Here is a 25,489-nt window from a genome sequence, read left to right as displayed (position 1 = left end):
CTGTATGAGTTTGGGAGCTGATCTTTTTCAGAACCTGAATGTCCCTGTCTGCCCACGTTCTCCACTCTGATGTACCGGGGGCATCAGAACTGTGGAGAACATTTAAACCCACATTTTCCAGACTGCAGCTGGAGAATAAAGGGCAAATTTCTGAGAGGTACCACTCAGTTAGTGGGTTTATGGTGTAAAATAGAATGCTTTTTATCTACATTCAGAAATATTAATAAATTCTTGTTACTTAAATTCCAACTGCTAGAGTTTGTTAAAAGCTCATACCTCATGCAGGTATCAAATATAAGAGAGTTCAAAAGTCTCATACTGGGTCTATCTATAGTATCACCCAATGATCTCATCTATACGGTGGCCGAGAAAGCCCAGCGCAGTGCAAATTGAAAAGCGCTGCAAAAGCACAAAACACATCCATCAAAATTACAACACAGGCGCAGCAAATAGAAAAACGCGCTGCAAAAAGAAAAACTCGCTGCAAATAGAAAAACGCGCTGTAAATAGAACCACAACACAACGGAAGTGAGTCACAACACAACGGAATTTTCCCGGGGGACCTTAAAAGATGCTGTACCAGCTGTATACAAAGGACAATAAGTGGCAAACAAGCTTCTGAAAAGTAAGTTATGTTTATTACCTGTGATTACCACGGTTGTGTGCATATTATTAAAAGTTCTGCTTCACAAAACGCCTTGTTTGCCACTTATTGTCCTTTGTACACATAGTGAAGTCCGAGACGTTACTGAAGACGCAGCTTAGCTGGTACAGTATCTTTTAAGTTCCCCCGGGAAAATTCCGTTGTGTTGTGACTCACTTCCGTTGTGTTGTGGTTCTATTTGCAGCGCGTTTTTCTATTTGCAGCGCGTTTTTCTAGTTGCAGCGCGTTTTTCTATTTGCTGCGCCTGTGTTGTAATTTTGATGGATGTGTTTTGTGCTTTTGCAGCGCTTTTCAATTTGCACTGCGTTGGGCTTTCTCGGCCACCGTACATCTATGGTAGGTTAGACTCCGCCCTCATGATCACCTGACTCTGTTAGCATCAGTGTGAAGCTCAGTCCTGGAGTATAAAAGAGCTGGAGTTCAGCACTCTGTATAAATTTGGGCTGCACTCTTTTACCCAGATTTACCACACTGACTCTCAGTCTCCACTCTGTGTGAGCAGAGGAGCATCAGCACTGTGGAAGTGTGTGATGATCCAGTATGGATGATGATCATGAAGCTTCCCAGACTGATGCTGCTGCTGGTGGAGAAGGAGGACAGACTGTACCTGAGAGGTACCTGGATACTGCTCTGGTAGTACCTGTGGAGAAGGATACTTCTCTGAGTGGTAGAACTGAACCAAGCTTGAGTGAAAGAAAGAAGCAAAAAAAAAAAAAAAAATTTTTTTTTTTCATTTTTTTTTTTAAGAACAATTTTAAAAGTTTTTCAGAGTATCAGTGTTAATACTTATTCTTCCGCTCTAGGTTTCTCGTTCGTGGTGGATAAAACATAAAAATCAACCTTTTTTTTCAGACCTCACCACGATTGAGAACACTAGTCATATTACGCTCTATAAATACCGCTCGTTCATTTTCTCACTCCTGATTGGCTGGGTGCTTATGAATATGCAAATGAGAGCAAAATTTGTGTGTCAGATGAAGCAAGCGCTAGAACTTCAGTTTTAAAACAGCCAATCACAGACACAACCATCAGAAATTAACCCCACCCACTCCCAGTGTTGTTTATTCACTGCAATCCAGTCAAATGTCCCTCAAAGGGGATCAAACTCTGAAAGCACCTGAAAGATCAAAGGTACAAAAAGTTATACAGTAGTAGGTTTACATTAATAAAACATGTCACTATCAGAGCAAAACCTCGTTTCTCAAAAACACAAGGAATTAAAACTACACTTGTGTAAGCTTAAGCTAAATAATACTTACCATCATTTCATATACACAGTAGGAGAAATGGCTGTATTTGTTGTAAAATATATCATAGCACAGTTTTAGTTTTACAGGCATAGTCCATCTTAAACATGTACTAGTGCGTCTCAAAAACTTTGAATATGATTGAAGTTACTTTATTTCAATTATTCAGTTTAAAATGTGAAACTCAAATATTATATAGATGTATTACACACAGAGTGATAAAAAAATATACGTTCTATTGGTACTTTTGGCAGTGTGCCAAGTCCTGCTGGAAAATGAAATATCCATAAAAGTTGTCAGCAGAGGGAGGCATGAACTTTAGACTTGATAATAAAACACAGTGGATCAACACCAGCAGATGACATGTCTCTCCAAACCATCACTGATTGGTGGAAATTTCCCACTAGACCTCGAGCAGTTTGGACTGTGTGTCTCTCCACTCTTCCTCCAGACTCTGCTCCCTTGATTTCCAAATGAAATGTAAAATTTACTGATGATCAGTGATGGTTTGAAGATGCAGATTTCATTTTCCAGCAGGACTTGGCACAATGCCCACACTGCGGAAAAGTACCAATTGGTCTTATATAATATTAAAATTTTCTGAGACACTGATTTTTGGGTTTTTATTGGCTGTAAGTCATAATCATCAACAATAAAAGTGTGTAATACCTCTATATAATATATATGTTTCACATTTTGAACTGAATTATTGAAATAAAGTAACTTTTCAATGATATTATTTTTTTAAGATGCACCTGTATATCACATAGCACACTCCAAAACACAGTATACCATAATAATAATACAGGCATAGTCCATATTAAATATGTAGATACAGTAATTCTACTCACTAAACAAATAGCTACACTTCCAGCACAATGTTCACACACAATAAAAAAAACTGTTGGTTTTCCCAGATGTCAAAAAACTAATTACAACAAAGTTAATTAAGTAGAAATGTTGGTTCTCTTTACATTACAGGAGTAATTATTTTATCACACAATTCACACAATTAAAAATAGCCTCGTTACTCCTATTTCTTTTCAGCACGTTTTCATTTCGGCTTTTTATCGTTTAATAAAAGTGGAATGCAAAACTCTAGGAAAATGCTAACTGATTAACTGCTGTATTTAAGGTGGAATAGAAAGCTTGTAAAATAAAAGAACCCAATTAGCTGCCACAGTTAAAGTGGAACGGAAAATTCAAGAAAAAAAAGGTATTAGCTGCCGCATTTAAGGGAAATAGTAAAGAATGGAAATTTGTTTTTTTTTTTACGTATTAGCAGCTATATTTAAGTTGGAAAGAAACACTCAATTTAACTGCTTAAATATAGGATGGAAAACTTGTGAAACATGTTAACTTAATAGCTACTGCCTATAAGGTGAAATGGAAAACTCTGGGATTTTTTTTTTATTATTAGCTGACACTTTTAAAGTTAAAGGAAAACTGGGAAAAATTGTCATTTTATTAGATTCCACATTCAAGGTGAAATCGAATTCTCTGGAAAAAAAATCTAAATTATTAGCTGACACTTTTAGGGTGGAACGGAAAACTCTGGGAAAATGCTAAAATGTTATGACACTTTTAAGGTGTAAGGTTAAATCTGTAAAAATGCTAAAAATAAAGTAAATAAGTAAATAAATATCTCTGTGGCTGTGGGTTTAATAAAAAGCAGAAATGCTACGAGAATTCTCTACTGGTAAAATATTTTCTAACTTGTTAGGGATATACCAAATATCATAGCATCAACTTCACACCACATTATAAACCATAGCAACAGCACAGCACCTACTTAGCAACTACCTGGGATTCCATAGCAACTGCACACCAAAACCTTAGCAATGTCTTATAAACCACATAAAATACCTTTGCTAAGGTGTTGCTTTGAATAGGATAGCAACCATCTAGCAAAGATCTAGTAATATCTTTGCAACCATATGGAATATCTTAGAAACCACTTGAGAAACCACAGCAACCACCTGAAATACCTTAGCAACTGCCTAGCAACACCTTGAATAGGATATCAACCACCTAGCAAAGTCATAGTTATATCTTAACAACCACCTGGAGTACAATAACAATTGCCTAGCAACGCCTATGCAACCACCACAGATATGACAGCAACCACCTGGAATACTTTAGCAACTGCACATCAACACAGCACCAACCACCTTAGCAACATCATAGTAATCACTTAGCAACCACCGGGAATACCTTAACACCAGCCTAGTACTACCTTACAAACTATCGCAAATATGATACCAACAACCCAGCAACCACTTAGCAACACCTTAGCAACCTCCTGGGTTAACACTTTAGCAACCACTTAATAAACCACAGCAACAGCAGAGCAACTTAAAAACTTTTTAAAACTTTATCTTTCTAGTTAGCGTTGTTGTTGTTGTTAGCTATTAGCATTTAACCCAGTAAAACAGGAGGCTAGATTACTAAACTATAATTCAGACACGACTGGCTGACTTCCAGCCTGAGTATACCTAACAACACCTGAGTATCTATTTTCTACAGACTTTTAAATCTACTCACCTCCACCTGAGATGCTGCATGTGCTTCCAGTGACCTCTGTTTAAAAGAGCAGATAAATAAAAGTGCTGCCCCCCTGTGGCCAAACTCAGTATAGTTCAGTATAGTTAAGTTACACATATAAATATATAAAGTGGTGCAGCCTAGCTATGAATTATTAATAAAATAGTGTGTTATTAGAAAAAGTGAATAAAGCAGCGTTATTGATAATAGCATTGGTCTAGTCTTCTTCACTTAGGTAGATTAGACAGCATATATTGATATTGATTTTTTTATTATTAGTTTAGATGTAAAAATTAGACAGAAGCATTGTACTCTGTGGTTTAAACCTACTGTCCTGATTGGATATATAGTAATCTTTTATTTTACTCAGATTTTATAAATATGATAGTGATTTTTTAATTTAAAGTTTGATTAAACAATTGTTGTATATGGTGATTTATAGAATCGTAACTTCTCTGTCGTATCCGGTATCGTATCGCTAAGTTTCTGCCAATACTCAGCTCTTTTTACACCTACCTGAAATCACTGATATTACTCTTCTTCTTCTTCAGTCTGATCAGCCGAGAGCAATCACAACTGTGGGAGTATCCAGGAGTACTGAAGGTTCTTCATTATATCAGGTATTTCAGTTTACTAAATAAAACACGTTAATAAATACAGCCACAAACGGCAACTGACAAAAAAAAATCTATGTGGGCGGAGATTCCTAGTCCAAAATATATACAGCTCTGAAAAAAACTGAGACGACTTCAGTTTCTGAATCAGTTTCTCTGATTTTGGTATTTATAGGTTTTATGTTTGAGTAAAATGAACATTGTTGTTTTATTCTATAAACTACAGACAACATTTCTCCCAAATTCCAAATACAAATATTCTCATTTAGATCATTTATTTGCAGAAAATGAGAAATGGCTAAAAAACAAATTTATATTGACAAAGCTTTAAGAGTTCAGAAATCAATATTTGGTGAAATAACTCTGGTTTTAATCACAGTTTTTATGCATCTTGGCATCATGTTCTCCTCCTCCACCAGTCTTACACACTGCTTTTGGATAACTTTATGCTGCTTTACTCCTGGTGCAAAAATTCAAGCAGTTCAGTTTGGTGGTTTGATGGCTTGTGATCATCCATCTTCCTCTTGATTATATTCCAGAGGTTTTCAATTTGGTAAAATCAAAGAAACTCATTGTTTTTGTGTGCTATCTTATTTTTTTCCAGAGATGTATATTGCATGAATAAGGCTAAAAAAATGTTTTAATGTTTTATTATAGCGCCACCATCAGGTCAATGAATGTCATCTTTTTATCTGAGAAAAGAAAAATAACGAGAAATGACCACTAGAGTGCATCATTATATAAAATTTGCCATTATTTTGGCATTATAGAGGCTATTAATGGCCTATCTGGTTCGAACTTGACAATTTCCCTCAAAATGCCCTTGTAACTTAGTTCTTTGAAAATGTTTGAAATTTCTCAAATCTTGACTGAGTTGTGGCTATATAATTAAGAAAATACATTTCTGTAGCTGTTTGATCAAGGTGCTAAGGGTCAAAAATAGTTAAAAATGGTCTTAAGATTGCATCAGGTCTAATTTTGACTTGACAGTTTGAAAAGTAAAAAAAAAAAAAAAAAAAAGTGCATTTTTGGTAAAGACATGCATTGCAAAGTTGTAAAGGCAATATATAAATGCATAACACAACAAGAATAATATGGCCAGGTGACATGTACAGTTAGATAAAACAGATTTTCTGGTATAGCACCCCCTAGAGGCCTATTTAAAACCCTATTTAATATTCAAAACTTTACCGCATAATAGAATGCTTCAAAAAAATACATATATTATTTTAATCCTGATTGGTAATTGTTTAGCTGGTCAAAAGCTTGCCTAAAACTGATTGGCTAATAGCGACCAAAATAATTTACACATTACAATTTTCCTACATGGGCCACAGATGAATTTGCAAAGTTTGAGCTTGACTGCTTTGTATGGTTTGTGCTTGAATCTTAATAATAGCAGCTTTAACCCTTTAACATTCAGTGCTCAGTCAGACAGTCAGAATTTGGCACATATATTTTTTATATATATGATATTTAATAAACATTCAAAAGAACAGTTCTCCAAAAAATGAAATGCACGCAAATGTACCCTCCTCTTAAACACAGCAGCGGTATTCTCCGTCTGGATCAGCTGAATTATTCAGGTCCTGCAGGTTCATCTCACACCAGAATGAGTGAAACAGATTCCCCTCGGATTCCTTCTTTTATTAGTATTTATAAATAAGGGTTAATCTATAGTTACAGTAGATACAGCACTGTAATCTGTTGGACCTGTCCAAAGTCAGAGGGCATTATTTAGTGTGTCTTTGCTATTGTAACAACGGGAAAAGTACACCTTGGCAGCTTGAGATGCACGAAAGGTACATACTAATTCTCTTAGTTAATCATGGGTGTGTTTTGTCTGTAACGTGCAATAAACCAATCAGCATGTTACTTGCCATTTCCTTTAAAAGCCAAGTGTGCTCTCACTGTGCTTTTTTAACAGTGCAGTACTTTTGTGCTTCTCATTAGAAGAAACTGATCCGCTTACAGGAACAGTATTCTGTTTATTATTGATGTAAAGGTTGGTTTGTGCACTGCTGCGTGTCCATGTAAGTATATGATAGCAATGAACATCTGTTGACTGTTGACGTCTGTCTAGGTTGTGTTCAGCCAGTGGTGCACCTGTGTTTTCTGCTTCCAAGATAGCAATATGCCATAAATTTACCTGAACACACTGACAGAGGCAGAAGGTGTGAAAATAAACTTTTGGCAGGGTGTAAGATAGCATTGAGCATCACAACACACCTTGCTCAGGGCCCTGTAACTTTAAATGTAAAATATATTTCTGCTGATGTTTAAGACGAAGGTAATACTGCATTTTTTGGTGAACCGTTCATTTAAACAAACAACAAACAATCTCTTGCATTTATCAGATCATATAACAAATCCATAACACACACACACACACACTTTCAACAATGCATATGTAACATTCTATATGTATCAGTGCTCGATCATACTGTCAGGAGTTTACAGCTGTCAGTTGCAGGTAAATAAGAAATCCAGGGCAGAAGTTGGAGAGTCTGAAACCTTTTCTGAAGGTTTATATTTAGAATGTAAAGCTTTTAAAGCTGAAAACTGAAACGTCTTAATCTGTTATTAGGGACTAGGCTTAATCCGTGTCTGTAAAATATCCCTGAAAAGTTGCATAGCCACATATCACGGCAGCTCCGGTAAGCGTTTAGGACGTGAGGCTTCAGGTTTCCTTCACTTTCACAGTAACGAGTACAATCAAACGCATGAGAACAGAAACCAGTGCGTCTGAGTGAACTGCTGGTTAAATAGAGTAAAAACGGAGCGAGTCCTTGTACTGCAGAGGTCTGAGTGTTCTTCTGAACCCGGCCCGGTTCTGATCCGTCTCTCTGTGTGGAATGGAAGGTCTGTGAGAGTCTGGGTCAGACGGGGAGCCGGTGGTTCCAGTTCGATTAGAAGGAGAAGTATTTGGTGAACCACTCCTGTCTCTGTGGATCCTGAGGATCCGGCCCGGTTTCAATCACCCTCTGTTCAGATGGAGTCCTAAAACACACACACACACACACACATACAGAGATTAACCAGAGAATACAGACATGCACACTACATGCAGTGTGTGTAGAATGTATAAAAAAGTGTGTAGAGTGCGTATGCTTGTGTATGTATATAGCATGTGTGTGTGTACAGTGTGCGCATGCGTTTATATACCGTGTGTGTACAGTGCATGTATAACATGTATGTATGAGTGTGTGTGTGTACTGTGTGTGTGTAAAATGTGTATATTGTGAGTGTGTGTACAGAGTGTGTGTGTCTATAGTATGCGTAGTGTGTAAAATTGAGGCATAACTGATGTTAAAGGTCCTGGCTGTGAGGCTGGCTGTGTGTGTGTACTGTATATAGTGTGTGTGTATTTGTGTGTATATAGAGAGTGTGTGTGTTGTGTGTACAGTGTGTGTGTGTGTGTGTGTGTGATTACCGGAGGTGCTGGCCGTAGTTGAGTTGTATCTGGTGCTGGAAATCCTGGCTGGGTGCGTGTATAGTGTTTATGTTTTAGTGTATAGTGTGTGTGTGTATATTATGTGTGTGTGTGTATAGTTTGTGTGTGTGATTACCGGAGGTGCTGGCTGTAGTTGAGGTGTATCTGGTGCTGGAGGTCCTGGCTGGGGGGCTGGGTGTGTCGTGCAGCAGCTCGGGGGTCCGTGTGGGGGGAGCGGGGGTCCGTGTGGGGGGAACTGGGGGTGTTGGAGCGGGACAGCAGGACGCTCCGGCCACAGGGTTCTGACCCGGACAGGCTGCGGGGACACTGCTGCTCCATGCTGGGGGAGCGGGAGGTCTTGGGGGAGCCCCCCTCCAGTGCACTGAGGTTGGGCACGCTGGTCACGCGGGGCGGCACGTCTTCAACCATCTTCTGCAGGAGAAAAATCAGACGGGTTCAGAAGAGATCAGCATCCACCTCCATACAGAACACATACACACACACACACACTCATCACTGCAGAAAACACACTGCTGCTGCAGCGTCTCTGTAACACACACAGGCCCAGCGTATGTCCTCAGAAAGAGGGCAGGTGGGGCAGCAATTAATTATTATTGTTCATTATAATTCACAATAATAACACAAATCATTTACTAAAGACAGGGGCCTCAATGTGAACTCTGCTGTACACTCCATACTGTATTCTAAAATATCTGCTCCTGTTTCAGTACATTGAAGTTTTAGTACATTAAATTGTGCAAACAATTGTTTTTACTCTGCCAGAATAAAAGGTTGAATAAAAGGTAAAACTGTTTGGACAGTTCTTTGTGTTTTTTTTATTAAATGTGTTTAATTTGGGCTACAAAGCTTTAGCTCCTAGCTTCTAAATGATAAAGCTATACTGTAGCTACACTTGTCTAAATGTCTTAAATATAAGTAGGCATTTTTTAAATAAAATATTATTTAAGGGCACTTTAATAAATGTGAAAGGACTCTATTTAAGCGACCTTTAGGCAAGCCACAGACCGGGCAAAAGGCATGTACTAATTCTCTCTATAACCCTATCCGGAGAGGATTAGTTTCTCAGGGGAGTCCTGGGGTAATTTTATGGGGGGGTCCTCTGTGATTTTATTAGAGTCTGGAACGATCATGTATGTGTTTTGTCACCTTGCGTTTAATAAAATAGCTATTTATCCACTGCCACACACAATAATTACACTTTGGGCTTATTCACGTAAACACAATAGCGAGTGGAAATGGAGGAGCTACTGAACGCGATGTCATGTGACCGAGAAAGTAAAAACACACTTCACTTTCAGACCACTACGCTCAGTGTAGATATATTTAGAAGCTTTGATGCTATTTAAATGATGCAGGTGTGAGGAGGAAGATAGCAATGTGCGTGTGAGAGACCTTTATCACCGGGTTGGGATTTCCTGGCCGGGTTCTGGAGTCGTAGAGTTTGGCGGTTCCGTCTCGGCTGTGAGGGGGATGCTGGGATAGCTGATGCACATCTTCCTAGAGAAGATACAAAGGGGAAAACATATTGAGAAAGATTAGTTTGCCACATGCCGAGAGTGTATAAAGAATCTGATTAGCTGAGTGTGTGTGTGAGATCTATACTAACCACCAGTCTCTTGATCAGCTGATCTCTCTCGCTCAGCTTGTCCTGCAGTTTGGCGATGGTGTGCAGATCCTCCACTCTCCTCTTCCCTTTCTCCTCCCTCTCTCTCAGCCTTTACTCACACACAACACATTAAACATTAATGCGTATACACAAAGACTGTATATATAGCTACTGATTATACATTCATATCAGAATATCATGACCACCCCCCATGCCTCTACACTAGGGGTGTAACGCTATGTGTATTCTTTTTTAACAGGTACGGGTCACGGTTCGGTTTGCGCCCTGCCTTAGTAAATAAATGGTCGGCCGTTGCATTCCATTGTGAACACAGGGTTAGGCACTCGTACTGTCTCCTTCTCACTCTCGGCGTCTCTCTGTCACACTCTCTCGCGCCATGTCTCTCTCGCACACATCGTGTCTCTCTCTCTCACTCGTGCCGTGTCTCACTCTCTCTCGCCCCAAGTCTCTCTCGCGCATGCCGTGTCTCTCTCTTACTCACGCTGTGTTTCTGTCTTTCTCCCACTTACTCAAGCCATCTCCCTCTCTCACTTGCGGCATCTCTCTCTCCCTCTCTCTCTTTCTCTCTCTCACGTCATCTCTCTCTCTAACGTCATGTCTCTCTCTCACTCGCACCATCTTTCTCTCTCACACATCTCTCTCTCACTCATGCCGTGTCTCTCTCTTACTCACGCTGTGTTTCTGTCTTTCTTCCACTTACTCGAGCCATCTCTCTCTCATTCGCGGCATCTCTCTCTCCCTCTCTCACGTCATCTCTCTCACTCGTGCAGTCTCTCTCTCTCTCTCTCTCTCTCACTCGCACCATCTTTCTCTCTCTCACATCTCTGTCTCACTCATGCCATCTCTCTTTCTCTCTCCATCACGCCATCTCTCTCTCACTCGTACCGTGTCTCTCTCTCATTCATGCCATCTCTCTCTTTCTCTCTCTCACGTCCTCTCTCTCTCTCTGTCTCTCTCTCACTCGTGCCGTGTCTTTCTCTCTCTCTGTGAACCGAACCATGAACTTTCTGTATCGTTTACACCCCTATATATAACATATATGTTTTTATTTATCACATACTTTTATGCGTCACTGTATTGGACGTAGATATGCCATGTAACACTATATTAAGAATAGATAAGCAAGTAAGTAATACATAAATAAGTAAATAAGGTGTGGTATGAAGAGAAATAAAAATTAAAACCACTATGCCTTAAAGGGATAATCATTAGATTGAGCCTCTTCTAGTGCTGAATGTTGTATAAACACACAAACATCATCACACCATCTAGTCACTTGCCATTCTATCATACGCTCCTATAAGATATTCTACTTCTGCATACAGAGACAACACTAGTTCTTGCTCTAAAATGCTTTAAATTCATGCCTTTTGCAGATCAGTTCAGTAGTCAGTCGGTGGTTTGTGCACACGCTCAGGTCTTAATGCATTATTGATGATGTAATGGGTATAGTGGTTATAGTGGGTATAGAGGGTGTAGTGGATGCAGTGGATGTAGTAGGTACTCTGTTTCCAAGGAGACAATGCGGGTCTGTAGTTGGTTCTGGGCGGAGCCAAAGTCTGACATTATGGTCTGGATCTCCTTCCTGTGCTCTTTTCTCATGTTCTCCATCTCCTCTTGGAGTTCATCACTGCTTTCTTCCATCATCTTTCCACACTCGTTCCGTTTATCCCTCCAAGAACTACAAAACATGCACAAACAACAAATTTTAAGGGCAATATATTATGCAAAACTCACTTTTGCAGGCTTTGGTATTTTCACTTGGGTCTCGACTTCCCCTATAAACACTCCAAGCACCAAAAAATCTATCCATCCACCTGTTTCCTGTGAATCAGCTGAAAGAGTTTGGTGTCAGGAATAATTTGCTTCTATGAGCCGTTTGGATGCTCCTCCCTTATTGTGATGTCGGAGTAAGAAAACCTGCATAAAACCATCTTGGCTCCACACCTCACCCGTCAACCCCCACCAAGGCACCAATCACTGGATCAGTCTTTGGTTAAGAACCTCTTACACAGCACAATACACAGCAGGATTAGCCAGCAGACTTCGTCTGAGGGAGGGATCTATGCCTACTGTCTATGGCAAGTCAGCAGATAAGGGAGATGTAAGTCTTTCCAAATAATGAGTTTTGGGCTTCTATCTCAGTGTTTTGTATAGCCTGTGTAAAAAGAGGTATAATATGACCCTTTTAAATAAATAAAATACAGTTTATTCACAAAAAACAGAGTGCTAAATCTAAGGAAGTAGGGCAGTTTGTTGAAGATTAAACTAATTAATTGTCATACAAATAATTGTTTTAAGTTTTTACACACCCATCATGGTCCGGTGTGCTTAATAATAGTAAAAAAAATGGATGCACGCTGTTATAATAAAGAATAATATATTTTAGTTTGAGGTCAGAAGCATGAGAGAAAGCTGACCTGTTTGAATATCTGTGATTGGTGCTGGCCTCTCTCTCGGTGTTGAGGACGGTCACTCGTTCCCGCAGCTCCTCGTTCTCTCTCTTCAGCTCCTGAACCTCACTGCTCCTCTCATCCAGCTGCCGCTCGAGAGACTGCACTCGGTTCTGCTGCTTCAGATCCTGCAGGAGAAAAAGGTGGAATCAAGAACTCACTTAAATAGAACCTGTCTGACAACATGTAGCGGATAAAAGATCTCAAAAAGCTTCACATTATGCTCCAATCCCAAGAAATTCAACAGTATATTCAAAAGGTGGCCCAAGAGTGACCAGCCTACCGAAATCCCTCCAAAAGGGCATGGCCAGCTCATCCAGGAGGTCCCGAAAGAACCCAGAACCACAAAGAAAGAACTGTGGCTCGTCTCACATTTATCAACAAAAATATTAATGATGTCCAGGACTGGAAAATATTCTTTTTAGTCTTTTTAGAAGGTGTACCCACTTAGTGCCCCACGTGCTCTTTGCTTTTACATTATTCTCCTTTCCAAAATTCAAAGAAATATCCTGTTTTTAATTTGACTTTTTAGCCATTTAGCTCCATTAATTTTGGATTCGCTCACAGGTTTCCTCTAGAAGTTTGGAGTAATTTTCTAATATAACATTGGAGATAAAAAGTGGGCAGGTTCTGGTTTACCTGCTGCAGGGCCATCATCTGAGTGTGTGTTTGGAGTTCGGTCTGAAGGTCCTCTATCTGCTGCATGTGTCTCTGGGTCACCTGTCTCACCCACTCTGTGTGCTGCTGAGTTAGCTCCGCCTTCTGCTTCTCTGCACAGAAAAAACGCAGTGTTAAAATCACACAGTAAAAATCAGTGTAAAACTGTTTAGGCTTTCTGGGAGTTACCCTAACTACCCTGGCCTGTTCTGAGTGGAACCCACCCTGTTAAAATGCTGTATGATCATGGCCATCATGCTCTAGCTCAGTTTCAGGGTGTCTTCTTACAGCCTCCATCTTTGTGGAGAGCAATCCTCAGTGAGTTTTCACATCCTCAGTGAGTTCTTTGCCATGAGGTATGAGAGAATTGTAACCAAAGCACTAAATTTAACAGCCCTGCTCCACACAATCAATTACATGACACCAGAAAGGGATAACAACATAATTGGGCACGATCTGGACACGGTGCTGCATCTATTTAGAAAATGTTGAGTTGAGTTATTTAATAGGACACTAAATCTATACCCTAATTAAGCTGAGTAAAGATAGGATTATAGACTCTGCTCACTACAGGATCATCTGGAAGATCACTGTGTACGATCAATCTGAAATCAGAGTGTTATTGCAGTATGAATTACCCAGCTGTAATTTTTGCTGTGTGTGTTATTGCAGTATGAATTACCCAGCTGTAGTTTGTGTTGTGTGTGCTATTGCAGTATGAATTACCCAGCTGTAGTTTGTGCTGTGTGTGTTATTGCAGTATGAATTACCCAGCTGTAGTTTGTGCTGTGTGTTATTGCAGTATGAATTACCCAGCTGTAGTTTGTGCTGTGTGTGGAGACGCTGTTTCTCGGCCTGCAGTTCTTCACTGGCTCGGGACTCCAGAGTTTGTATGGCACGCTGGTGGTTCAGTTTCTCCACCCGTAATAACTCCTCCTCCCGCTGACGCCAGCCGCACTCCACCCTCACCTCCTCCCTCTCCTTATCCTCCCTCACCGCCTCCTCCTCATCCTCATCTTCCTCCTGTACCACCTGCAGCACATCAACACAGAGCATGGAGCACCGACAGACTTCAAAAGCATTAATAACCTTCAAAAACCTACTTTACAAGTAAAGATTGGTGTCAGAAGTGGATCATTCATTGTTGTGTTTAAGCCCCAGCCACTAGAGGGCAGTATTGTCATAAGATCCCACTGTTCTGATTGGCTAAAAAGATATGATAGTGTTTTTATAATATCACATTGTATCGCCTTCCTTACAGTATGTCTAAACACAATGTGATACGCATCATCGTCAGGTTCTTGGTGTCTGTGTTAAGTGATATGCTGTGCTGACCTGTAGCTGCTGCTTCTTCATCAGCCTCTCCTTCTCCTGGATGGTGGAGTGGAGCTGGGCTCTGAGGGAACTGTTCATTTCTCTGGTTTTCTGGATCTCCAGTTTCATCCTTTCCATCTCTCCGTTCCCATAGCAGATCTCCCTCTCTCTCTCCTCCTTACTCTTCTCAGAGAGAGCTCTCTTCTCCTCCAGCTAGAGGGACAATGGGGAAAAAATAAAGAGATCACTTCAGTTTCTGAATCAGTTTCTCTGATTTTGCTATTTATAGGTTTATTTTTGAGTAAAATGAAGATTGTTGATTGATTCTAAAAACTACAGACAACATTTCTCTCAAATTCCAAATAAAAATATTGCAATTTAGAGCATTTATTTGCAGAAAATGAGAAATGTCTAAAATAACAAAAAAGATGCAGAGCTTTCAGACCTCAAATAATACAAAGAAAACAAGTTCATATTCATAAAGCTTTAGGAGTTCAGAAATCAATATTTGGTGGAATAACCCTGGTTTTTAATCACAGTTTTTCTCCACCAGTCTTGCACACTACTTTTGGATAACTTTATGCAAAAATTCAAGCAGTTCAGTTTGGTTTGATGGTTTGTGATCATTCACCTTCCTCTTGATTATATTCCAGAGGTTTTCAATTTGGTAAAATTAAAGAAACTCTGTACATATATGAACTAAACCAGTATAATATCGCATTTTCTCACCAGTTTGGAATTCCAAGTACTCCACCCACTCATTATAACTCGCCCTATCACTAGCAGTGCCATTTAATATATGTGAGACTCCGTCTCTTTTTCAGCTGCCATTAATCATTGCAGCATCACTATGCAGAATCACAGAGCATTAGGAGGGAAGCGCTGGATCCCCAGATCTGATACATCCGCTAACAGATGCCTGTACCGATCAGCATCACAATGGGAGTGATGAGGGTAAAGAAACACAGAAATCCAGAAACACTACATTAAATAAATGTTTTTGAGTGTGTGTAAGTATGTGTGTGTGTGCGTGTGTGTTAGTTCTGTACCTGTGTCTGTAGTTCCTGCAGTCTGAGCTGCCAGCGGTGGTTGACGTCTCTGAGCTCCTTCTCTCTCTCTTTCTGAAGATCCGCCACATGATCAGAGAAATGCTTCTCAAACTGGAGCCTTCACACACACGCATGCGCACACACACACACACACACACACACACACACACACAGTGTTACATTGAGTACATAGGTTGTATCCTGTGAGTGAGGTTGAACACTGGTCAGTGTGCTCATAGAAGGCTAATATTACCACCCACAGTGGACAGTGCAGTGGGGGGTAATGATGGTGGCTGGCAGCGTCTGGCTAGAATTGTCCATGTGAACATCAGCTAGTGACTTTGGTCAAATCAAGCACTCATCAAGGATCAAATGTAAATATAATTTCACATGTATAACACCTGTCATTGCATTTACACTATCACATGTACTATAACACACACACACAAACACACACACACACGTACTATCACACAAACCATCAAATGTACTATCACTTGTACTATCAAAGTATTATCACACACACACACACTATCACACATTCTATCAAATGTACCATGGCATGTTCTATTACAGGAACAATCAAATGCACTTGTATTATCACATTTACCATCACACACACACACACACACACACTATTACATATTATCACTTGTAATATCACAGCTAATATATAAAGGGGAAACCCATACTCCCCTGGAGAGACAACTTATAAATTAATGTTAAAAAGTCATCATACATTCAAATAGGTCTAATATATTCATATGAATAGAGTTGATATAAACGTCAGTGCAGTGTTATTAATCTGGCAGTGTCAGTGCAGTTCGAGGGTAACTAAACACACACCTGATCCTCTCCTCCATGCTGTGGCTGGACTGCTCCAGTAGATCTCGTTCTCTGTTCAGAGTGGAGGTCTCCCCCTGCAGCCTCTCAAACTCCCCCTGCAGAAAAACATTAATTTATTATAATCCATTATTAATCTGATCTGCTTGTTCATGTTGTGAAGGTGCACCAGCAGCTCATTTACGTGAACAGCAATGTTATTTGATTTAGTATTCTGTTTATTGTTGATATAAAGGTTGGGTTTGTGCACTGCTGCCTGTGCATGTGTGTAAAAAGCACTGCTGCTATTTAAACGACGCAGGCGGAAGGCATTAAAATAGTCAGGATGTAAGATAGCAATGAGCATTGCGACCCTCTTTGATCAGGCTGTAAGATAGGAAATTCTGTATGAATTTCTGGGGCTCTGGGTAATGCTGTGTGATTGTGTGTATACCTGCAGTTCCTGCATGCTGTGGCGAGTGTGATCTAGCTCCTTCCTCAGTTCCTCACACTCCTGTCCACACAGCGGCTGCAGCCTGACTTCCTTTTTCTCTTTTTCCCTTTCCTGTTCCCTTTTTCTCTCCTCCTCCTTCCTCCCAGCTTCCTCCTTCTCCTTCTCCAGTGCCTGGATGACTGCTTCCAGTTTACTTATCTGCAACACAAACAGATAAACGTAAATATATATTATTATATTACATTATTGCAGAGGTCAGAATGCATGACGTAAATCTGCAGTCTCATTCAGAAAAATATAAGTATTGTTTAATTATTTGCTCAGATAAGATATTTCTAATGATTTACAGTGTAGCACAGTGATTCTTAATCACTTTACAGTCCTATAAATTAATCCAGAGATCCACACAACCATTGCAAAATCTCTGAGCCACCTAAGCGAACTACCCAATAGCAACATCTCACTCCACTACTGATTACATCCAAGCTTACTTGAACTATAACTGCTTCCATTACTGGCACTACTATACACTAAAATATATAAGACCTGTGTGAATGTATAAGGACACTTTAAAATGAATTTAAAAGCCGTTTGACCAGTGGTAGGATGGTTTCCCCTTATATGTGAGTCTTGCGCTCACTGGGGGTTCTTTGTATTGTGCATACTCCTTAGCAACAACATGGGATACTACAGAAACATCAGACTTATTATATGTTTATATTGGCTCAGAAATAAAAAAAACATGGAGTGTCAAATTGTTTTGTCTCATAAAAAAAATATATAGATATTATAATAAAAAACATTACAGATGTATGCACTTTTGGAAGATACTGTAGCAACAACATGGGACACTATAGAAACTTATAAGTGTTTATATTGGCTCAGAAATAAAACTATAGTGTAAAAAAATACATAATGAAGCATAAACCTGGGATACCATAGCAACCACCAAGCTACCCCTTAGCAACAACCTGGGATACTATAGAAATTACTAGCTTATAAGTGTTTATTTTGGCTTAGAAATAAAACTATAGTGTAAAAGAATACATAATAAAACATGAACCTGGAATACCACAGCAACCATCAAGCTACTCCTTAGCAACAACCTGGGATACTATAGAAACTACAGGCTTATACGTGTTTCTACTGCCTCAGAAATAAGACTGTAGTGTAAAAAAATACATAAAAAAGCCTAAACCTGGGATTCCATATCAACCACCGAGCTATCCCATAGCAACCACCTGGGATACTATAGAAACAGCAGACTTACACGTTTATATTTGCTCAGAAAAAAAAAAAAACATGAAGCTCTGGGTGTTTCAGGACCAATAGAATCTCACCTCTGTATTGGAGAGCTGCAGCTGTTCGCGTAGCTCCTCCCTCTCAGTCTCTAGACTCCGCCTCTGCTCCTCAACTGCCTCCCTCTTTTCTTCAGCCTGTGAACAGAAACAAATTTCACCAAAGGAGCAATATATCTGTTTTACAGCTGTATATGGATCAGTGATGATGTGATATAATGTGATATTATGTGATATAATGTAGTTATGGCTAATTAAATATTTATACTCAATAAGAGCTCTGCACTTGACTGAACACATCAGTTCATTTTAATCCATTACTACAATAAAACATCCGGGCAGTGGTGCAGCCGACCAGAAGCGTTTGGGAAATTTTCCACGGTCACTTACAGCCGGCTCAATAACGTTAATCAGAAAGTAAAGTCCAGAGACTCTACAAAGAGCTAATCAAAAGGGGTTGTCAAATTCACACAGGTATTAAAATTATGTTGCTATATTATCTCAACTGAAGACATTCTTTTGAAGATAATGGCTGTCTATATGTGTCTCCTAATAATACTGTAATAATGTAATGCTTAGAAGAATTAAGGTGGTGCAAAATACAAAACAATTGGGTTGGGGAAAACAAAGGGTCAAATTGTTAAAACAAACTAAAATTTTAAGTTTAAAATATAAGTTTACAGACTTTACAGTAAGCTTTTCTTATGAAATAATGTATATATTTGTATATATTTATACTTTTTATTATTGGCCATTGGGCTCTCTCAGGGCTCAAGCAGATGATGGCAAGCTGCATGACTGGGATTTGAACCAGTGATCACCCGATCACAGTGGCAGCGCCTCAGTCCGCTGGACCACTCGGAGCCCTTTAAAGTAATATTTTAAACAAATATATATGAACAGTTTTGCACAGACAGAAAACAGTGTACCATATTTTTTTCAATCGTAAATTGTTCCAAAAATTTTATAATTCAGTGCGGCTTATGTATGAATTTTACCAGTCAGGCTGTAAGGATCAGTAAAGCCACTCTGCTGAAGTACAGCGTTATAAAGGAATTTTTAGTTTAGTTATCCAGCACCGGGGCTTAGCATTGCCTGCCAACTGCTATTTCCTCGTTCAGAGTTGAGTATTACTAGCTGGTACCTAACCCCAAACAGCACTGCTGGGTTATACTCTAAATGCGCTCTTTTGCCATTCAGAGATGAGCATATCGGACTGTAGCCTGCGCGTTTACCATGTCAAAACAAGCTACCTGGGACGAACCACTAGCTAATATCGCCCTGGCTTACTGGAACACTCAGGGTTCCTCAGTGTAGCTCTGTCTGGCGGCATTAGCCTAGCGCTAGCGGTTAGCTGCTAATGCTTCAGCCTTAGTGCTAGAGAAATTCGGGAATGTAAGCTAACTGTAAATAAACGGAAGCGCTTAACTCTCCCAAATAAAAAGTTTCTGTGTTAATTAAAATCCAGCGCTTGTTTGACTTTTAAAAGCTTTTTTATTACAGTTTTGTCTACTTAGCTTAGCTTTACTTAACTTAGTTAGCAACCCCCCCAAAACCACCCAGCAGCAAGACCTGCTGAATTAGAAGTTCCTTATAGTGTCTCTTAAAATTATAATCTAACCTTATAAACCTTATAATCTAGTGCACCTCGTAGTGTATTATTGTGTTGTGTATTAGTGTAATATTATGGTATATAGTTATTAGTGTCGGTACAGGTCGGTTGTGTTTCCAACAGCAGCAGTGTGCAGGTAATGCGCTGCTGTGGGGACTGCAGGTCGTACCTGCTGGGATTTCTTCTTCTCCTCCTCCAGGGAGGCATGGTTCTGGCGCAGCTCGCTGGCGTGTTTACGGATCACTTCCTCCAGAGCTTTCCTCAGCTGCTCCTTCAGACGACCCTTCTCCTCCTCCATCTTCTGCTGCACCCGCCTCTTCTCTTCCTCCAGCTCCTCCCGGTCGCTCCCTCGCTCCTTCTCCACCTCCTGCTGCAGGCGGCGGATCTCCTCGGCGTGAGCGCGCTGAAGCTCCAGACGCATGGAGGATAGGGCGTCAGCGTGCTGGAATACAACACACTTACATTAAATAACTCTGGATATCAATACGGGAATAACGATTAAAACATGATTGTAGCAGATGGTGAAACATTTATTGTATAAAAAAACGAAGCAATTTTTTGGTTTACAGCTTACAGCTGGTCTGTAGTATTGAAAATAAATTGAGTGTTGGAAATGGATTTCCAAAGTCTTTGTCTGTAGTAAAGCAGTGCTGAAACAGATTGAGTTACTGCACTTTCTACTTCCACTTGCACACAGCACATTCACATTTTCATCATTATAATAACTAGAAAAAGACACAGAAACACAGAGAACTCTGTAACGATTAAAAGTAGAAGTCTTTTCTTTAAAGAAATTACAGATTACTGTTTTCTACACCTTCAAAATACGCTTGGAAACTGGAGCTACAGGAAGACGTCTGGCTGACCCACATGGAAACAGCTTTAGCCTTAGCTCAGATTTACATGACTGGACTAAGTCTCAGTTTCAGCAGTGAAGAGGTCTGACAGTTGAAGCAGCTTGTCTGAATCATACAGCTACTGGAATACTAAACAATAGGGCTGTTCTAAAACTATATATATAGCTGTATATAACAGCAGTAAATGCATAAAGTTATCCAAAAGCAGTGTGTAGGACTGGTGGAAGAGAACATGATGCCAAAATGCATGAAAACTCCAAATATTGATTTCTGAACTTTTAAAACTTTATAAATATGTATTTGTTTTCTTTGCATTATTTAAGGTCTGAAAGCTCTGTATCTTTTCTGTTATTATTTGTTATATATATACATTTATCTGACCTGTTTGAGCATGCGGGCGTGGTCATTGGAGCGGCCGCTGTTCTGAAGCTCCAGTTCTTTATTCCTGATGTTCAGACGACTCAGCTGAGACCTCAGTTCCTCCACTTCCGCTGAAACCCGCACCTGAGAGGAGCTCTGGCTCAGCAGTTCCTCTACAAACAGAGGAAAAATAAATAATGGGGGAAAGAAAACAGCGAAGGAGGGTGGACAACTGAGTAAGCACCTCTGGAGCTTCAGACAGAGTGTTTTACCTGATTTGGTCTGCAGTTCGTTCTCCTGCAGTAATAATCGCTCTTTGGCCACAGATAACTCCTCCTCTGCTTTCTTAGCGATTCTCTCTGCTTCTGCCACCTGGAGATGCCCGTTTTCCAGCTGCTCCTCTAGATCCTGAAAGTGGAACAAACAGTACAGTAATTTTAATGCAGGAGAGTTATTGCCTTTAGGTAAAAATATTATATTTAGGATTGGGGAAAGGCACAAGGCCTGTCATGATAATTACATAACTGATTTATCATACATTGCAATATATGAACATGATCTTAATATTTTTTTCTGTAAAGATCAACCAAAATTAGTCAATATGGCAACTTAAAGTGTCAGTCGGTATTATTTTGTTTCTAAACTGAAAGCAGAAGCATTTCTGAGTGGAAAAGGGATCAAATATAGTGTTTAATAATACCAGTTTGCTAAAACCACCATTCCTGCTAAGCCTAATATATTCATTCTAAAAACTGGGGCATCGATCGCTTTTCATGTGAGTTCTTCTGTCCACGTCACACGTACAGCATCTAAAAGAGGATCCGGCTCAGTTTTACTGAAGCGGGCGGCTGGTGGAGCAATGGAGACTTTAGAAGGGAAACCTCAGGGATCAGTAGCTCATTCACTCATAGTAAAACCAAAGAAACGAAGGAGTAAAGTTTCTGACTGAGTGCTCTCTCTCTCTCTCTGACTGAGAGATACTATTGTATCTTTCTAAATCAATACGCAACCATAAAAAAGTTCTGTATTGTTAACATAAATGAGATACAGAACTACAAAGTTAGATCTTTTCACTTTACTAGTTGAATTTACCCTAAAATAATCTTTTGAGGTATTTTATAAATTAAAGTAAATTAACATCAATTTGAGCAGTATAATTACAGTACATTTACACACACAGCCCCATTTTAGCAATCTATAGGTTAACTTGATTAAGGGTGAGCTTGCTTTAGGGTGTGTCAGTGTGTCTTTGCTATCGTAATTGCAGGAAAAGTGCACCTTGTTCTCTCTACCAATCAGCATGTCTATTGTCTTTTGCTTTAAGAGCCAGGTGTGCTCTGACTTTGGCGGATTGCTATTTTAACTGTGCAGTGCTTCTGCACTTCTCAGCAGAGGAAACTGACCTGCTTGTTCATGTCTTGAAGGTGCGTATGCAGCTGATTTACAGGAACAGCAATGTTATTTTATGTAGTATTCTGTTCATTGTTGATGTAAAAGCTGGGTTTGTGCACTGCTGTGTGTTTATGTGTTTAACGAATGGGCGTGTACATGTGTCAGTGGTGCACCTGTGTTTTCCATTGCCAAGATAGTAATATGGCAGAAATTTGGCTGAACACACCTCATTTTCACACCACTACGCCCACCAGTGTAGATATATTCAGAAGCACTTTTGATATTTAAATGACGACAATAGACTGTTTTTGGGGTGTAAGCAATGAGCAGTGTGTACATGTGTATGTGAGTGTGTACCTCCACTCTCTCCTGTAGTTTACTGCTGTGTCTGATGCACTCGTTCAGCCGCTGCTCTCGCGTCTCTAACTCCGCCTCCACCTTCTTCAGCCGCTGCTGAAGCACAGAATTCTGGGATTTGCGGTTCTCCTGCTCTCTCTGCTGCCATTGGCTGATGTGTTCGCTGAGGCTCTGCTGCAGGGTTTTCCTGGCCGCCTCTTGCTCCTCCCTCCTCTCCTCCTCCAGCACCTTCATCCTGCTCCTCCACTCCTCCTCCTCCCTCCTCCACTCCTCCTCCGCCGCCTCCCGGTCCTCCCTCAGCGCCGCCAGCTCCGCCCTGAGTGCGTGCAGACGCTTCTCGCACTCGTCCTCCACCCTCTTCCTCTCCTCCCCCTCTTTCCTCCGCTCCTCCCCCTCTCTCTTCTCCTCCTCCTCCTCTCTCTTCCTCCTCTCCTCCTCCCCTCGCTGCCGCTCCTCCTCCCGGACCTGCCGCAGCTGCTGGCACTCCTCCTGCAGGCGGGTGTTCTCCTCCTGCAGCTGCTGCAGCAGCCTGCGCTGGCCGTCCCTCTCCGTCTGCAGGCCATGGTAGTCCCGCCGCAGGTCTGCAGCCTCCTGCGTCAGCATCGCCATGCGCTCCGCATGCTCCAACTCCGCCCTCTGCCCGCGCTCCTCCACCTGAGGAACAATCATCATATATACAATTAACATATACACAATAAATACAATAATACTAGAAATGGGAAAGATCCAATTTTAGTGTAAAAATGCTGTAGAGAAACACAGTTGGTTGTAACGTGAGTAAAGCTGCGGTGCTGAGGGCTGCAGAAACTTAAGCATTGTACAATTTTGCCAGTTTAATTAGTTTAATCGCTACCACTTTTAGTTTCCTGTGAGAGAGTACTAGGGTCTTAATGCTAGCTCGCTAACTACATTTCAGCAGCTCCAGCCTGTAACTGAGTAAGCTAGTGATATTAGTTGTTGTTCTGAGTAAAATGTTGTTTGTTTGTTGTTTGATATTTTAGTCAGATGAAAAAAGCAACACAGTTGTAGTTTGAGTAAAGGCAGCCCACTGAGGGATGGAACTATAGCTGCCACATAATTCACCAGTTGTATGATACTCAAGACAAAAGAAAATGTATAATTTAAAAATAAATTATTGGGGATATATATATATAAAGAGAGAGAGAGAGAGAGAGACAGAGAGAGTACTGTGCAAACATTTTAGGCACCAAAACAAATAACACAGATGCAAATAAATATACATACAGTAAAACATAACAAGGAATTCTCATTTTTAACTAAGTATGTTATATCCTGTGAGCCAAGCTGAAGAACAAAGTGTAGAGATTTCAGATTTCTCCTGGATGCTCCTCAGCCAGCATGTTAATATGTTCAGTTCAGTATATTGAATTCAGTGTATTTGATTATTTTGTTCTTCTAATAGGATGTGCTGTGGTCTATTTCAGCCTCATGATGTGAGCAGGTAGAAGGTGTGTGTGTGTGTTTCTGTACCTCTTCCACTGTGGCCTGTAGCTCCAGGAGTCGGATCCTGAGGGCAGAAGCTGAAACCTCGTCATCCTCCTCGTCCGGACTGCTGGTGGGCTGGAGGGAGGTCTGAGATTCTGCGGTAAAGCGCCGGAGAGTCTGCAGCGTTGCCTCCTGCTCCTCATTCTTAGTGTTCAGAGAGTAGATCACCTATAAAAAGTGGAAGAAATATAGAAAAATTATAGAAATTTTGATTTTGACCAGACTGGTCTGGGTCAGTTGATGAGTTTTTTTCCATCAGTTTGGTTTATTTTCACACAGGCACCTAAACTCTCAGAGTTTGTATGAAAACAGATCACCTCCTCTCGTAGGTCTCAGTATGGTCTAAAGTGGTCTATGGTGTGTGTATAGTATGATCAGTAAGGGGGCATGTTAGCAGGTGTGTGTTTATAATGTGTGTGTACGTGTGTGTTTGTAAACGTAAAGTGTACAGTGTGTGTATAGTTTGAGTTTGTGTATAGTGTATACTGTAGAGTGCAATATGTGTATAGTGTATGTTTGTGTGTGTATAGTGTATAATGTGTGTGTGTGTGTGTGTGTATAGTGTGAGTACTGCATGTTTGAGGGGGCATCAGCAGGTGTCTGTTTATAGTGTGAGTGTATAATATGTGTATGGGTATAATGTATAATGTGTGTGTGTGTGTGAGGGGGCGTGTCAGCAGGTGTCTGTTTATAGTGTGAGTGTTCCTCTCGGAGCTGTCCTCCCCCACACTGCCGGTGTCGTCAGATCCCAACGTCTCATTTATCCTGCAGGGGGTCGACTCACCCCGACGCCAGCCTGTCTGTCACCAGTCGCCGGGCAGCAGGCACACATTCCACCCGGCACAGACGGTCTGCAGCTTCTCTCTTACAGTCTGTATATTTACTGTCCCAGATTTATCCCTCCCTCGCCGTGTTCAGCACTGTGAACCAGTACAGATAACCTCTCAGCCTTTAAAGACTGAAACAGTAACAGACGCCCCCTTCTCCAATAGCATTACTCTATATTAGTGCATGAGCGGCACTGTAGACTTTAGCCAACATGAAGCCAATCTCAGCAGCAGAGACAGAATCAACTTGCTCCTACAGCCTAAAACACTGAGGCCAGGCAATCATTGCATAAGGTACATGTTAACTTAAGAGAAGGACAATGAAACTGAAACACCTGGTTTTAGACCACAATAATTTATTGTGGTGACGGACAGTTCTGG

At 40.5% G+C, this 25,489-nt stretch overlaps 1 protein-coding gene across 6 annotated transcripts in view; it reads right to left on the bottom strand.

Annotated features, from left to right (window-relative positions):
- fam184b (family with sequence similarity 184 member B) overlaps positions 1–25,489 on the bottom strand; it is a 276,012-nt gene that overhangs the window by 215,256 nt on the left and 35,267 nt on the right. For 4 of the 6 annotated variants that reach the window (XM_049472161.1, XM_049472162.1, XM_049472163.1 and 1 more), the window contains 18 exons: positions 24,267–24,449; positions 22,776–23,429; positions 21,299–21,434; positions 21,048–21,199; positions 19,979–20,251; positions 18,240–18,335; positions 16,900–17,097; positions 16,470–16,564; positions 15,624–15,741; positions 14,596–14,787; positions 14,073–14,292; positions 13,243–13,373; positions 12,571–12,731; positions 11,655–11,831; positions 10,130–10,238; positions 9,916–10,020; positions 8,639–8,934; positions 6,514–8,069 (listed from right to left, as the gene is read on the bottom strand). In XM_049472161.1, the coding sequence (XP_049328118.1) occupies positions 7,979–8,069; positions 8,639–8,934; positions 9,916–10,020; positions 10,130–10,238; positions 11,655–11,831; positions 12,571–12,731; positions 13,243–13,373; positions 14,073–14,292; positions 14,596–14,787; positions 15,624–15,741; positions 16,470–16,564; positions 16,900–17,097; positions 18,240–18,335; positions 19,979–20,251; positions 21,048–21,199; positions 21,299–21,434; positions 22,776–23,384 (3,159 nt within the window). In that variant the 5' untranslated portion in view covers positions 23,385–23,429; positions 24,267–24,449 and the 3' untranslated portion in view covers positions 6,514–7,978. Of the gene's footprint in view, positions 1–6,513; positions 8,070–8,638; positions 8,935–9,915; positions 10,021–10,129; positions 10,239–11,654; positions 11,832–12,570; positions 12,732–13,242; positions 13,374–14,072; positions 14,293–14,595; positions 14,788–15,623; positions 15,742–16,469; positions 16,565–16,899; positions 17,098–18,239; positions 18,336–19,978; positions 20,252–21,047; positions 21,200–21,298; positions 21,435–22,775; positions 23,430–24,266; positions 24,450–25,489 lie in introns of those variants that run through there. The other 2 variants (XR_007429454.1, XM_049472160.1) reach the window with 2 other exon arrangements.

The sequence above is a fragment of the Astyanax mexicanus genome, chromosome 25 (assembly GCF_023375975.1).
Source record: "Astyanax mexicanus isolate ESR-SI-001 chromosome 25, AstMex3_surface, whole genome shotgun sequence".
NCBI classification, from domain to species: domain Eukaryota; kingdom Metazoa; phylum Chordata; class Actinopteri; order Characiformes; family Acestrorhamphidae; genus Astyanax; species Astyanax mexicanus.
Note: the sequence above shows the minus strand (reverse complement) of the source record. Positions and strands in the feature narration are given on the sequence as shown.